Source organism: Theobroma cacao, chromosome 5 (genome assembly GCF_000208745.1).
Source record: "Theobroma cacao cultivar B97-61/B2 chromosome 5, Criollo_cocoa_genome_V2, whole genome shotgun sequence".
Classification (NCBI taxonomy): domain Eukaryota; kingdom Viridiplantae; phylum Streptophyta; class Magnoliopsida; order Malvales; family Malvaceae; genus Theobroma; species Theobroma cacao.
The window spans coordinates 28,713,553-28,727,974 of record NC_030854.1 but is presented as its reverse complement, the minus strand read 5'-3'; the positions used below and the strand labels follow the sequence as shown (position 1 = coordinate 28,727,974).

The 14,422-nt window shown below is 32.7% G+C and overlaps 2 protein-coding genes across 4 annotated transcripts; both read left to right on the top strand.

Moving 5' to 3' along the window:
• Positions 2,397-4,851, top strand: LOC108661882 (probable L-type lectin-domain containing receptor kinase S.5). The gene has a single exon (XM_018120776.1). The coding sequence runs from the start codon at positions 2,661-2,663 to the stop codon at positions 4,623-4,625; it is 1,965 nt and encodes a 654-aa protein (XP_017976265.1). The 5' UTR covers positions 2,397-2,660; the 3' UTR covers positions 4,626-4,851.
• Positions 5,853-11,120, top strand: LOC18599118 (4-hydroxy-tetrahydrodipicolinate reductase 2, chloroplastic). Of its 3 annotated transcripts, none has more exons than XM_018120535.1 (10): positions 5,853-6,026; positions 6,359-6,567; positions 7,257-7,494; positions 7,792-7,925; positions 8,016-8,090; positions 9,424-9,525; positions 10,050-10,159; positions 10,255-10,342; positions 10,426-10,469; positions 10,763-11,120. In XM_018120535.1, the coding sequence occupies exons 2-10, from the start codon at positions 6,364-6,366 to the stop codon at positions 10,797-10,799; spliced, it is 1,032 nt and encodes a 343-aa protein (XP_017976024.1). In that variant the 5' UTR covers positions 5,853-6,026; positions 6,359-6,363; the 3' UTR covers positions 10,800-11,120. The 3 variants fall into 3 exon arrangements, with proteins under 3 accessions (XP_017976024.1, XP_017976025.1, XP_017976026.1); XM_018120536.1 differs by having other exon boundaries at positions 5,855-6,000; XM_018120537.1 differs by lacking the exon at positions 10,426-10,469 and having other exon boundaries at positions 5,855-6,026; positions 10,763-11,117.

The following is a 14,422-nucleotide window of genomic DNA, read 5'->3' as shown; positions in this document are numbered from 1 at the left end:
CAATTATTTTTGAGACTTTGACATCTGAATTATGATTAAACAAATGGCTTTACAAACATATGATGCATTGCATCAATCATAAGGCATGTCCTAAATTTTGAATGAGAGTTAGTTGTTGACATTTAAAGAATCATTCCTAATGTTATGTAATTTACTCGCTTCTAAATAATAATAATAATAAAAAGTTTCTAAGCTTATTTAGGAATATATAGCAAAATTATCATTGAAATTTTAAGAAACTATATTACAGAAAATATCTTACTTCAATTGAATTGAATTGAGACAAAGTAAAGCGTCTTAAGTAATATGGGTATTTAAACAACTAATTTATATTTTTGAGATTATTAAAAAAAATATTTAGTGAGTATATCTTATATGAAAGTATTTTTTATTGTTTTATTTGTTCGAATGATAATCACACAGATCAACACTAATAAGGTAATAATGTGTGTGTTTGTCTGTGTGTGTGATTTTTTTTTTTTTTTGAATATGAATAGAGATTAGATTCAATTCAGTAATTTTACTTCTAACTCTATGATTGCAAAGGAAAAGATTAAGAGATGCAAATTACACTAATACTATCATTTTTTTGGTTATTACAAGTAAGATAATGTTCTACAATTTACAATTAACTATGATTGAATATTTAATGAAAGTTCAAAGAAATTCTTTTTTTCTTAGATACTTGGTATTTAGGATGTGCTTACAAATTAATGTTGGCTAACTATTGGCTAGAAAATTAGAACCTAAAACATAAAATATTTCAATATTTAGTTGATATTGTGTCCTAATAGATGATTAAATTTTGAATATTCAGTTGTCTGATAATGTAACTAATCAAGTATGATTATTATTATTATTATTATTATTTAATTATGAAGTTGTATATACAAGTAAAAATTACAATAACAACCAAATAACCCTTAAAATGTACAGAACTATTACATTGGATATTAAAAAATTAAAACGAAATAAATTAAACAATTAAAAAACCAACAAACTAGCATGTATATAGTTAGAAAAAACTGAATATGAATTAGATCAAACTCATACATAATAAGACTTGAATCTAAGACTTACAAGGTACTAGGACTTTATTCTTACATTTAGAGAATGTCTTATTGGCATTGAGTAACAATTGGCTGATGGAAGGATCTTTATAACAATTCATGTTTTTCATTACCCTGTTTTAATTTACATTTAATTTTAAGTAATTCATAGATTTTTATATAAAATATACGTTCTAGATCTAAAACTTATTAAGTTTAATAATTAATTGAATAAAAATTGACCATCATAATCCACAAACTTGATTATCACATTACTTATAAATATAAGTTAAGCATGATAATAAAATCAATTTAAATTATTTGTTTGAGTATATATTTGTTTTGATAAAAGGATCCTTTTCACGTATCAGTGGACTCAAGCTAAAGGAAAATATATACAATTAATACATATGGCTAAAAGAATGAATACATATATATGTATATCACAGATTATGCTGCAGAAACATATTATATATAATATGGAATAAAAAAATTGTGAATTTAGTTTAATTATTAATTAATGTAATTAAGTATCTGTACAATATGTTTTACATTGAAAATTTTATATTATAATATTGTAATTATTATTAAAGATAAAATTTTAATATAAATATTATAATATTTACATAAAAATTATAATAAAAATAGTGGTCTCATTTTTATATTACTTTTCTCTTACCGTACACGCAGCCAAGTGCTAATGCTGCTCGATTTACATATTGAAGTGATGGTATCAAAAACATCCAGTCTTAACTTATTTAATATGGCATTAATAATCATTAAATTCATGTTCAAAATAAAAATAGAAAAAAGTCATGATAACTTGTCAAAATATTGCATCGAAATATATATAGTAAAATGTTGATTCGAAACAGTTTAAGGATGTTTGGTAGCAACTTTTTTGGTTAAGCGTGCAGTGATACCTTTACAAATCATTAACCTTTTATTACAAAGACTTTTGGCTAATGTCAGCCAAAATTTAGTAGACACCGGATGAGCATTATGCATGTAAATCAGTTCCCTCTTCTTTCTTTGATCATGGAGTGAGAAGGATGTTTGGGAAGGCGAATCCAGAGAAATAAGTAATTGCCACAATTTAAGCTAGTTGTTAAGAGATTGACACTTCTGAAAACTACAAGTTCCACCAGAGGATTGGAAGAAAATTAATGAAGTCTTATCACATTTTCCCTTCTTCAAATGACAGACAGGCAGGTATAAGTTCTGGGTCCTTCCCACATTCCATCCATCAGTCTTGGCTGCTGGAATAGCCAAAAAACAGCGAGAGCCAGCTAATTGTTTTTTATTTAATTGTCAAGCTGATTTTGACCAGGATTACATGGATTTCTTCGATGTCCATCACGGCATGTGAAGCGGGCCCTGTACGTTTTTGCAAACCCAGAAGCTTTGACCAAGATACAGGGAATTGGAAAAATACTCCCTATGTCCTCAATGAACTGTTTGTCACTTTAAACAGGATATTTGCTAATAAAGTGATTATATCTTTTTTTTTTTTTTTATGACTGCAAGAAATTTCTATGTTCAGCTTGTACTAGCATCAACAGTTTCAGAAATCCCTTGCCAATTCTTGACACGATTTCTGACCCCAAATCCATGCCCTTCTTCCCAGCTGCTAAGCTGCTAGTGCAAGCAATTGTGATCTGCAGCAGCCTTATGCAGGTTCAATGCCTGAATTTCAATTATCAATCATTCAGCACAGCAGATGCCAATGATTTTGTTTTTCTTAATTCCTCGATCATCAGGAATACCATTCAAGTGAGTCCTGTTATTGCGGATGCATCCGGAAGAATCCTGTATAACCAGCCACTTAAACTGTGGGACAAGCTAAGAGGCACCAAGTCATCATTCAGCTCAACCTTTGTGATTAACATCAGACCGCAGACCACTCCTGGCGGCGAGGGACTAGCCTTCATATTAACTGACAGCACGACCCTCCCAAGCAATAGTGCAGGTCAATGGCTTGGGATTGTAAATGTAAGTACCATCAATGTCAACAGCATAGTTGCTGTGGAATTTGATACTAGGAAGAGTGATTCAGAGGATGTAGACGATAACCATGTTGGAGTAGATCTGAAAAGCATCTACTCCATCAAGCAAGAACCCTTAATAGGCCACGGTGTTAATCTTTCAAGTAGTGAAGATATCACCGCTAGCATCCAGTATGATGCAAAATCTGACAAAATGACTGTTTTTGTCGTGTTAACTAGAACGAGTGAGCAGAACATGGGGAATCCAATTTTCACCGTGGAGCTTGATCTGTCTAAACATCTTCCGGAGGATGTTTTTCTGGGATTTTCAGGTTCAACAGGAGAGAATACCCAGGTCAATGCTCTGAGGTCATGGAAGTTCACCAGTTTTGAAATTAGAGTTAAAGGTTCAGTCAATCTTCTTTGGCTTTGGATCTTGATTCCAATAATTGTGATCATTTTGTTAGTTGGATTTTCCTACTTGTTACATCGGAGACACAAAAACAGTATGAAACAAAAGGAGGATGACGAGAAGGAGATTGAACAAGAAATTCAAAGGTCATCCACTGCTCCCCAGAAATTCAGATTGAAGGAACTTAAAGCTGCCACAAGTAATTTCAGTGCTAATAACAAACTGGGTAGTGGAGGATTTGGCACAGTCTATAAAGGAATTTTGAGAAAGGAGGAGGTAGCTGTGAAAAGAATTCTAAAGAATACACGACATGGAAAGCAGGATTTTATAGCAGAAGTGACCACCATCACCAACCTCCACCACAAGAACCTTGTTAAACTATTGGGTTGGTGCTATGAAAGCGACGAACTCCTCCTCGTTTATGAGTTCATGCCAAATGGGAGTTTAGACAGGTTCATATTTGGGAATACAATTCCAAGCAATGCGGATACAACTCTGAAATGGGAAACAAGGCACAATATCATTTGTGGAGTAGCCAGGGCGCTGGACTATCTCCATAATGGTTGCGAGAAAAGGGTTATTCATCGAGACATAAAAGCTAGTAACATAATGTTAGATTCAGACTTCAATGCCCGATTGGGAGATTTTGGACTGGCCCGAACAGTTCAATTGAATGAGAAAACGCACCATTCAACCAAGGAGATTGCAGGAACACCTGGCTACATGTCTCCAGAAAGTTTTCACACCGGTAAGGCAACTGTCGAAACTGACGTCTATGCATTCGGAGTACTTATACTGGAAGTTGTCTCTGGGAGAAAACCTGGGCATCAAAATGAGCAAAACAACTACTACAGAAGCATCGTAGAGTGGGTATGGGAACATCATAGGATGGAACAAATCACTGATGCCATAGATCTTCGATTAAACAAAGATTTCCATGAGGATCAAGCAAGGTGCATACTTATGTTGGGGCTGGCATGTTGCCATCCAAACCCATTTGAGAGGCCCTCTATGAGAACTGCTTTGCAGGTTCTTACAGGGGAAGTAGCTGCACCGGCCGTGCCTACTGAAATGCCTGCTTTCATGTGGCCGGCCGCGCCTCCAGTCATTAGAGAAGAGATGGACAACTCCATCACCGGAGGTCATCTTACCACAACAACGGAACTCAGTGGCAGATGACCCCTGTCAAATATTTCAAAGTAAAAATTTTGTCCTCTTTCAGTGTTTTCCTTTGGTGGACAGGAGAGTTGTTGCATACAGAGTAACTATATTGATAGACTTGTAATTTAAGCATTTAGATTACCAAACAAAACTTTCTTGTGTTTGACAATCAAACTTCAGATACCATTCTTAAGATAAATAATTTATCATAAATAGCTCACTCTTTGTTTTTTTTTACATACAATTCATTCTATCTTTTTTCTATAGTTTTCTCCATTAAATTAAATCCTGTATATAAAATTTTTGACTTGTCATGAATCTCACACAAATTTTATTTTCCAACTTAAAAACATCATAGGCTTGGCTTATTCTTTCTCTTTTTTAATATATATATATATATATATATATATATNTTTATTATATATATATATATATATATATATATATATATATATATATTTATGTACAACACTTGGCTTATTCTTATTAAGGAACTGGAGGAAAATAACACAGAGAACCTTCTTTAAGTTTTCCCTAGTTTTCTTCTCAAAACCAAAAAAGTTCTTCCTTATTTTAATTCAAATCAAGCATGGGCTCTTTGGGATGATCATATTAAATCATGAATACGTGCATGTAAATTTTGTGTCAAAAATAAGCTAAAAAATTCAAAGATAATAATAATTTTATCAAATGAGATATGCAAGTACAATTATTGGAAATTCTTTAAAATTGAAGAATACTTTTTTTTATTCTTTTCTTCGATGTTCTTTGAAATTTGAAAATCGTTTTTCAGAGGTGTCTCAAATGGTTTGCATGAGTGTTGTATTTTTAGTATTAGGTGAAAGATTTTTACAAGAACTTAAATTTTTTTATTTTATTTTTAAATTATTTTATAAATATATGATGACTCATTAATGAATATTTAATTCATCGAATTTGGATTTCAAAACATGTGCATGTGGTTCTAAAATCAGTTCAATTTAGCAACCATAAAAGTTGAAATTTTGCTAAATAAATTCTACTATTTTCATTTCCATTTCTACAAATATTGAAAAAAAAATTAAGGAAAAGGAGAAAAGTCCTTAAGAAATATTTTAAAGTTATGATCCTGAATTAGATTATATCAATAATTTCTTATTGTTTATGTGAGGGTTTTGTTACCAAATATTTTGATTACATTTTCAACAATAATAAAAAGGGTTTTCTTGGTCAAAGTAAATTAAATCAAAAGTATAGAAAAATAAATTAAATAAAATCTCTGCCTAGCTCTTCTTCGCCAACTCTTTAACTCCAAACGAGCTGGAGTTTTCTCACATTTTCTCTTCTTCCTCCATCTTTTTCCAGCCGCCGCCACATCCGTTCTTCCCGGCGGCCCTTCTTCATCTGCGCTCCAGTTCGTCGCTCTCTCTCTTGCTCTTTGTCAGTGCTTGCTTTTCCGTCAGCATTACTTCTTTGCGGTTTTTTTGTCTTTTTTTATATAGAAATTCTTGCATTTTCATATATATTCTGCTATTCTTTTCATTTTCAACTTAAATTCTTGGATGATAATTAATTTTAAATTTTGTTAATTTTAACTGGTTCTATCGATTAATGTTGGATGCTAATTTTAAAATATCTTAAACCTTAAATCTTTCCTCTTAGTTAAGATACTTTACTAACTTATTCTAGTAGAATTTCTAACTGTGAGATGCTTGTAATCGAGCTTTGGATATGAAGGTTTTATTTATTTAGTTAGTTGTTTATTTTGACAGTCAAAATGGCTTCTCTGCTTAAAGTCTCTGTCAATGGGTTTCGGTCGGAGAAGTTACCATCGTTATCTAAAGGCAACAGAAGACAAGGTATTGTTGCAAAGAAAGCAGCTTTTGGTTCAATCCCAGCGGCAATGTCCTTATCCATGTCTACCACAGCCGTCCAACATAACCAGAAATCAACTTCCCTGGACCTCGCCATCCCAATCATGGTACCATTTTTCCTTTTTGTTGAAGAAGAAAATTTTCAATGCAATGTGCTTGAATTGGATTGATTTGTCTATAAACTTTAGATGGGGAACATTGTCACTAGAACTAATTGATGATATTTTTCCCTCAAAGCTCTAAATTTATCAATGGCAAACAATGCATCTTGTTTTGGTAGACATTTTTGATCTTGTGTGCATCATTCAATCAGCAAACCTTTGATCATGCAACACAGATAGCTACTTCAGGGATGACTTGCTTACACTAATTATTACACTAACATCAAGGTTATCAAATTCTGTACAGTTTCTGGTACTTTTTTCTTGGATTCTGATAGGTAAACTTTTCTTAAGGGTAGGATGTTACCAAACTTACCTAGGAATTGTACCAATTGGTGCTTAATCTCTTAGCTGTCTTGTTAACGGTGATTATTACAGTTCAAATGTCAAGTGTGCTTAAATAAACTCTGTTTAAATCTTGGTTTGAGGCCACATATTGAAAGCCACCTTTTTTTCTACGTCAGTCGTCATTTCTTTTTGCTCTATGTTGCTTCCCCAACTTGATGCTCTTTTGAGTTCAGAGGACTACTTACTACACTTGCGAAAAGTAGTTATTATTCTTTTTTATAAGAATGATGTCCATATAACATGGCTTAATAATCACTCCATTACTTTTGTTGTTCCTTTATTTGTAGGTAAATAGTTGTACTGGCAAAATGGGAAAGGCTGTTATCAAAGCAGCAGATTCTGCTGGACTTCATATTGTTCCTGTGTCTTTTGGTGCTGAGAAGGAGTCTGGGCAAACTATTGAAATGTGTGGCAAAGAGATTCTGGTCCATGGTCCTTCTGAAAGAGAAAGCATCCTTGCTTCTGTCTTTCACGAGTATCCAAACCTGGTCATGGTAGACTACAGTGTGCCTGCCGCAGTTAATGGTAACCTGTTGAGAAACATACATATAAACTATCTTATATTTCACATTAATGAAATAAATAAAGCAAGCTTAACTTGAGTGAGAAATTTTTTGATAGTCCAAGGAATAATGTTTCTAAAAGCTGAAGCCATGTTTTAGAGATAATCTAGCACCATGACTGATTTTTTTCTCTCAGTTATATCATGAACTATCTTATGACAGTTTTGTTAAATAAATTTGTGCATGCTACTCAAGTTCAACATTATGAGTTGATCTCTTCATTTGTTTCTTTTTGGGGATGTGGTTTTTCGAAATATAGATAATGCTGAGCTATATTCCAAAGTTGGAGTGCCTTTTGTTATGGGAACCACTGGTGGAGACAGGGATCGACTGTATAAGACTGTTGAAGATTCAAATGTTTATGCTGTGATCTCACCACAAATGGGGAAACAGGTCATCTAACCCTTAAATAGTTAAAATACCACTTTAAATAGTTCGAAAATATAGTTTCTTATTGTAGGTTAATACTGACATCTCTGTTAGGTTGTTGCCTTTCTTGCAGCCATGGAGATCATGGCTGAGCAATTTCCTGGAGCCTTCTCTGGATATTCTCTGCAGGTACTGTTTCAATAAGGTTGTTTGGAAAGAACATTCCAAAAGTGTGATCTATGGCTTGACAGAAAAATAATTGAAGGGTTTTGGTTTGTGACTCCTAGTTATGGTAGCCTTTATTGTTGTGTAGGTTTCATGGTCCAACACCCCCCCCCCCCCCCCGGCCAATATAATTAATTCCAAATTTCCAATTGAGCCTTGCCTTAGTGCAATTTCTTGGGACTGAAATTTTGTCGCTTATCTTCATGGTTCATATAGTTCTAAGCTGTTTCTGACATGAAAATATGCTAGGATGGTTCTTGTGTAGTGATTTTTTATGTGTCTGGTTCCTTAATTGTTACTTCCACTTTAACTTCTAAGCCTTGCTTTAGTTAAATCCATTGTAAATTTGTAATGCAATTTCTGGTATTTTTTCTGTCACTATTACTTTGAATATGCCAAGCTATGTCACTATTACTTTGGTATATTTAATTAAGGGAGCCACCAAAAAATCTTGTTAATGTAGATTGAAATGCTGAAAAGTTTGCATTATTTAACCTTCGAGTTTTATTTTGCTGAAATCTGAAAAACATTTGAAACAAGGTTTATAAGGTATAACCAATTGCACAATTAAAGAACAATTGAGGCTGTAAAATGGAACTTTTTGGCGCACTATCAAAAAGCCAGTTTGATATTGAGATTTTTGGAACGGATGTTGCTCCAACTCATCATTTTCCTTGAAGTACCCCTGTATGACACATACCCATCGGACATGGGTATGGAGGTCTGACCCCTCATATATATGAAATAATTCAAAAACAATTGTACATGTGTCGGATACATATCCAATTCAATAGTCACCATTGAGTCTGAGTAACATAGGATGTCACCTTTGGAAACTATCGAAACATATGGTACTTTGGTGCTTTTCTCTTGCTTCTTTCTTTGGATAATAGCTGCTCAAAAACCTTTGTGCCAAAAATGAAGAACTGAAATATCTGTTAACTTTTGGAGTTTACAGCTGACTATAAATTTAATAATCACATCCAATGGTGTTTACATGCTATAGGGAGTTTAGAAACTTATATTAACCTTGTTTTCTGTTTGTAAAATTTTTTTGGACTGCTTTCACTTTTCTTGAATATTATTTGTAATTAATCCTGATGTCTGTGCCGTTAGTCCTATTGGTTACACATTGATTGTCTTCACCAATATTTCAAAGTAGAGCCTTAACTCATTTTAACTTTAAGAAATAGTTCTTTAGACAATTGAATCTCAGAAATCAAAAGGTGATTTTATTCTACTAAGTTGATTTTGATGTGCTAGTAATAAAGCCGATGCTTATTTTTTATAATTCAAGGTGATGGAGTCCCATCAAGCAAGCAAACTGGACACCTCGGGGACTGCTAAGGCTGTAATATCTTGCTTTCAGAAATTGGGGGTGTCATTTGATATGGATCAGGTGCATGTTTATCATATATTCTTGTGGCATTGGTTTGTTATATAATCCCATACATGCATACATACATACATACATGTGTGTGTGTGTGCGCGCGCGCGCGCGTGCGTGTGTGTGTGTTTGTATCTTGGTTCCATATTTATAGACTATTTTTCCTGACATGTCAATTCAGAATTGTTGGTTGGCATTGTTGGGTGGCATTATTATAGAAGTTTGTTCTTCCTTTTCTGATCATATTGCAATTTCTCTATCACCTTCTATGGTCGCTTTTTTTTTATTCTATTTCATTTTTTGGGAGGGGGGTTCATATATTTTCTCAATGCAATTGAGAGAGAGAGAGAGAGAGAGGTTTTTTTTTGTTTTTAGGTTTTTTCTTGTTGAGGATATTGCTTTTAAGAGTGAGTGACAATGGTCCATCTGCCCATCTGCAATTCACCAGTTTATTGTCATGATAAATTTCTTTGATTAAAGAGCTCCTTCTAAAATTTGGACTTTTTAATCATTGATGTTTCCTTTTCTTTTTTCAGATACAAATGATCCGCGATCCCAAGCAGCAGATCGAGATGGTAGGAGTTCCAGAAGAGCATTTGGCTGGTCATGCTTTTCATTTGTATTGTCTAACATCACCTGATGAAACGTAATGACTAACATTCTCATCTATAACTATTTCTTCGTCAACTTGGAAACATCAAATGAAATTTCTTTGACCAATTTTTGAAAATACTTCTGCAGGGTTTCATTTGAGTTTCAGCACAATGTTTGTGGCAGATCGATATATGCCGAGGGTACTGTCGATGCTGTACTTTTCCTTGCTAAGAAGGTGCTGTTATTTCTTTTTCCCCAGCCACTTTGAGTCTAATCTAGTATTTTACCGAATGTTTTGTTTTTACTGTTTACAACAAGGTCCGCTTTGAGGGGATAACTGCCACATGCTCAGCCAATAATAGGTGGGATTTTGAATATCTGTAGTAAATATCTTCAACTCTGACAAATTTCGAAAGAAATTGTTCATGAGTCTAAATGGATTAATGACGCCCAGATTATATTGAAAAACTGCTAAAGGAGAAAATTGCATTTGGTAGTTTCAGCTCATGAAAATTGTATTCTTTGGAGTTCATTATGCTGATAGTAAATGCCTTGATCTTTTTCTTTCATGGGGTGGGGAAGGAATTCCATTGGCATAGTTCATATGTACTCTTATATATATCACCGTTTGATTGTAAATATTTTTCAAGTGCAGGTTCAGTCAAAGGCCGACAAGCGCATCTACAATATGATTGACGTCTTGCAGGAAGGTAACATGCGATAATATGGTGTTTCTATGCATTTTGTTGTATCTCAAGATGTTTAGGATTATGAGACATAAGGAAGGCAATTTTGCATCAAGGGTGTGGGTCTTTTTCGTTCTTTATAGTTAGTCGTTAGTGTTAGTGTAAGAAGCACAAGATAATGATGTTGAAAGCATAATTATTAAACTGTGGCTAAAGTGATTGGTAATGCCACTAAAGCAGGCTTTGATCGTACCAGGGATGGGTTTTCTTGCAAATTTACTGCCCTCCGTTGCACAAGTAGTCAAGTAATATTTTTATCTGATATTTTACCATTATCTTTTTCGATTTTTACTTCCTTTCATTTTAAATTTTCGACTCTTTAATACTTTCTAAGAAAATTTAATGAAAAAGTTTTCAAATATATCAAAATAATAAAAGTAATAAATGCAAAATTTGTACTATAAGTAACATTAAATTAGTAGTTAATGAAATGAAGAGAGTATTCAGGGGTGCAGGTGAAACAGTCACGTTTGATCTATGTTTTTATAATATTAAATTCAACAGTTGATGTAATCAAAAAAATAAAAGAGATTTCCATTTTCTTTCCGATGGAGACAGGAGCCATGAACAGACCACAATTAGACAGGAATGTGAAGCACGTTGGAGATGCCTTTTCCTCCTCCAAAATCCAAAGTCCAATCCCTCACCTAATAATTGGAAACATCCTTCCTAGTGGCATCAAACTGAACAGTTAGCAAAATGGTTTTATCATAAAGGAATTAATAAGAAATGGTCCCACGCAAAAGTGTCATAAATAAATACAAAGATTATATTAGACAATAATTAACCTTGGAGAGTCGCATCCATAAAATTCAAAACACATGTGGCTCTTAAGTCATCGACAGTGAACGCTAGCCATCCATATAAAAAAGTTCGATCTTCAAACATTGTATATATTTATATGCATATATTTATATATGTGTAATTTAAAAGAAATCATCTTCAAAAGTTTGATGATCAATTGTTATTAATTTAATTGAGAAATCTTTTTTTTTTTCCTGATAATAACACTAATCTGAATTAATCTTTATTTTTATGAAAATTTGGGGATTGGTAGAATAACACAAGAACTAGTTAGTAAGGCTACCTTTTTAGTTTTTTTTTTTTAATCTTTTACCTTCCAAAAATTGTTCCTTGGATAGGTGACGTGAAGAAATTTCCTCATCCAATTCCTTGCAGAAGAAAAAAAAAGAAAAGAAAAATATAATAGTTGAAATAAATAATCAAATTTGGAGGGTTTATAAGAACAAAATAGTGGTCGTCAAGGTGATTTTTCAGTAATCATGCATAATGAGATAAGATACCTAGACTTGTTGGTGGAGCCGAGGAATCCTACGTTGAAAACCACGGAAGGAAGCTCGAGGGAAATTCCTGTGGAAAGGAAAATCTTTCATTGCACAAGGAAAACAATTACATAGCTCTGTTTTTATATACAAGAAAAGTAAGACTAAAAGTTTGTTACAAAGGAGGAAAAAATAGTTATAGTTAAGTTGGCTGTAAATTCACTAACTTTCTAAGTAAAGGTAAAAGTAAAAATGGTGAGTATTGGTAAGTTAATTTAGATACAACACACGTGTCTGTTTTCTTCCTTTTTAAACGATCACGTGTGTCTCACATGCTTCTCTTCTTCTCTGAATACTAAAGCCCAGTTTTTCTCTGCAACTCGATTCTTCAACCCTCATTCCCAAATTAATATCTTAAACTATCGTTTTTATAAACCGAGCACTAAAAGTTAAAGAAATTTCATCGGTCAATAGCTGAGAATGAATGGTGCAAACAAATAAAAAGAGAATCTAGAAAATGATGAACATACCCAAACTCATTTTGCAGATGTATATTGTCAACATACAGAATTGAAAATAATGAAATAATTTCAAGGTGTGTGTAATCAATTTTATTAGTTTTAAGTTTTATTCGTCTCTATTAATAGTGTGCCAAAAAGTTGTAGACGATAAATTTCGAAAATATAATGAAATCTAGTGATTAATTGTATTTTGCATTGACAAAATTAATCTACAATGATATAGAAAAAATCTGGATAATATTAAAAAAAGGAAGAAGAGATTTTTTCTATTAGTATTTAAAAACAAATATAAATGTCAAGTACCTTTATAGTATATTAATTATATATTATTAATTTAATTAATTTCAAGACTTACCATGATTTGAAAAGCTTAACCATGATCTAATTTATATTTTAACCCAATTTAGTCCACTCATTATGAACTTATTCTTTTTTTTATTTAACGAATTTGTTTCTCTTTTTCAACGTGAGATTGCGTTCTACGCTTATTATCGTTGAAACATAAATTACCATAGCAAACGTTCTAGCAACGGCCATGGTGGTCAACGTCCGTAAAAACAATTTACCGCATAATTCCATGCAAATAGAAAGATAGGTTGCTATGAATTTGGACTAGGTTTGGGCTGTAAATTTGGAGGATTTTCCTGTTCAACAACTCCCCTTGGTTGGAGTACTAACTAATTTAGCTAGAAATATTGCAGACTTAATTACAAGAACATCACCATATCAACGGCTTGGGGCTTGGCTTCAACAGTTCGCCAACCCTTTAAAGGGTCACGTCTAGCCATCAAAGTCAGCTAGCATTTTAACTTTCCCCTCCTTTCACCACAAAGCAAGAGAATATATCCGTAAGTCATTACAAGTACCAAAAAAGTTTCACAACTTAATAACTTTGTTCAATTGCATATTTATGTTGATATGATATTCTATTTCTAGTGACATGTCTATTCTGATTTAATTGTTAAGACATGGCAAAAATATTTATACAATAACTTTAAGTGAAAAAGTAATATGAGGTGTCTCACCATTGTTTTAATCTTTTTATTTGAGCTTCCAATCAAACATTAGAATAATTCATACTTTATTTTATTTTAATAAATTAAACTATATAATAGTTATTCATTTTTTATTTTGTTCTTATGAAATGGTTATTCCATTTCCACTCAACCAAAAACTCCCTTAGTATTAAATAATCCAAATTTCACTTTAATCTTAATTAATACAAAATTTGAAATCCAATGTACTTGCACGGTACGTAGTCTTCCATATATACTTTGAACAAATTATGTATGACTAAGAAAAATAGAAGAAATTTAGCTTTGAAGTGTGAAGAATACTTATTTTAAAGGTTATTATGTCTTTTCAATTCATAAACAGACGATGACTATCTGTTTAAAGAAAATCCTATTTCGTTCGTTCATCAAATAAGTCCAAGATATTCACCATTTTGTTTCTTTCCTCACCCTTTTCTCCTCCTCCATTTCCTGTTCTGTTCTACCAAACACAGTTTCTTGAGAGAGAGAGTTGACCAAACAAGTAACATAACATGAGATTCAAAGGTCACTCCAATGGATAAGCATAACTCTACGTTAACTACTGACCATGATCATTGTCAACTATACGTTCTGGAAGTTGTATATTGGTTTTCGAAAAAAAAAATCATGAAAAGTCATCACTCCATTTTAAACTTTGAATGGGATTAATATAAGCACGTCTGGAGGATATTGAAATAAACGGCAGATAAGAACATAATTTATATGATATG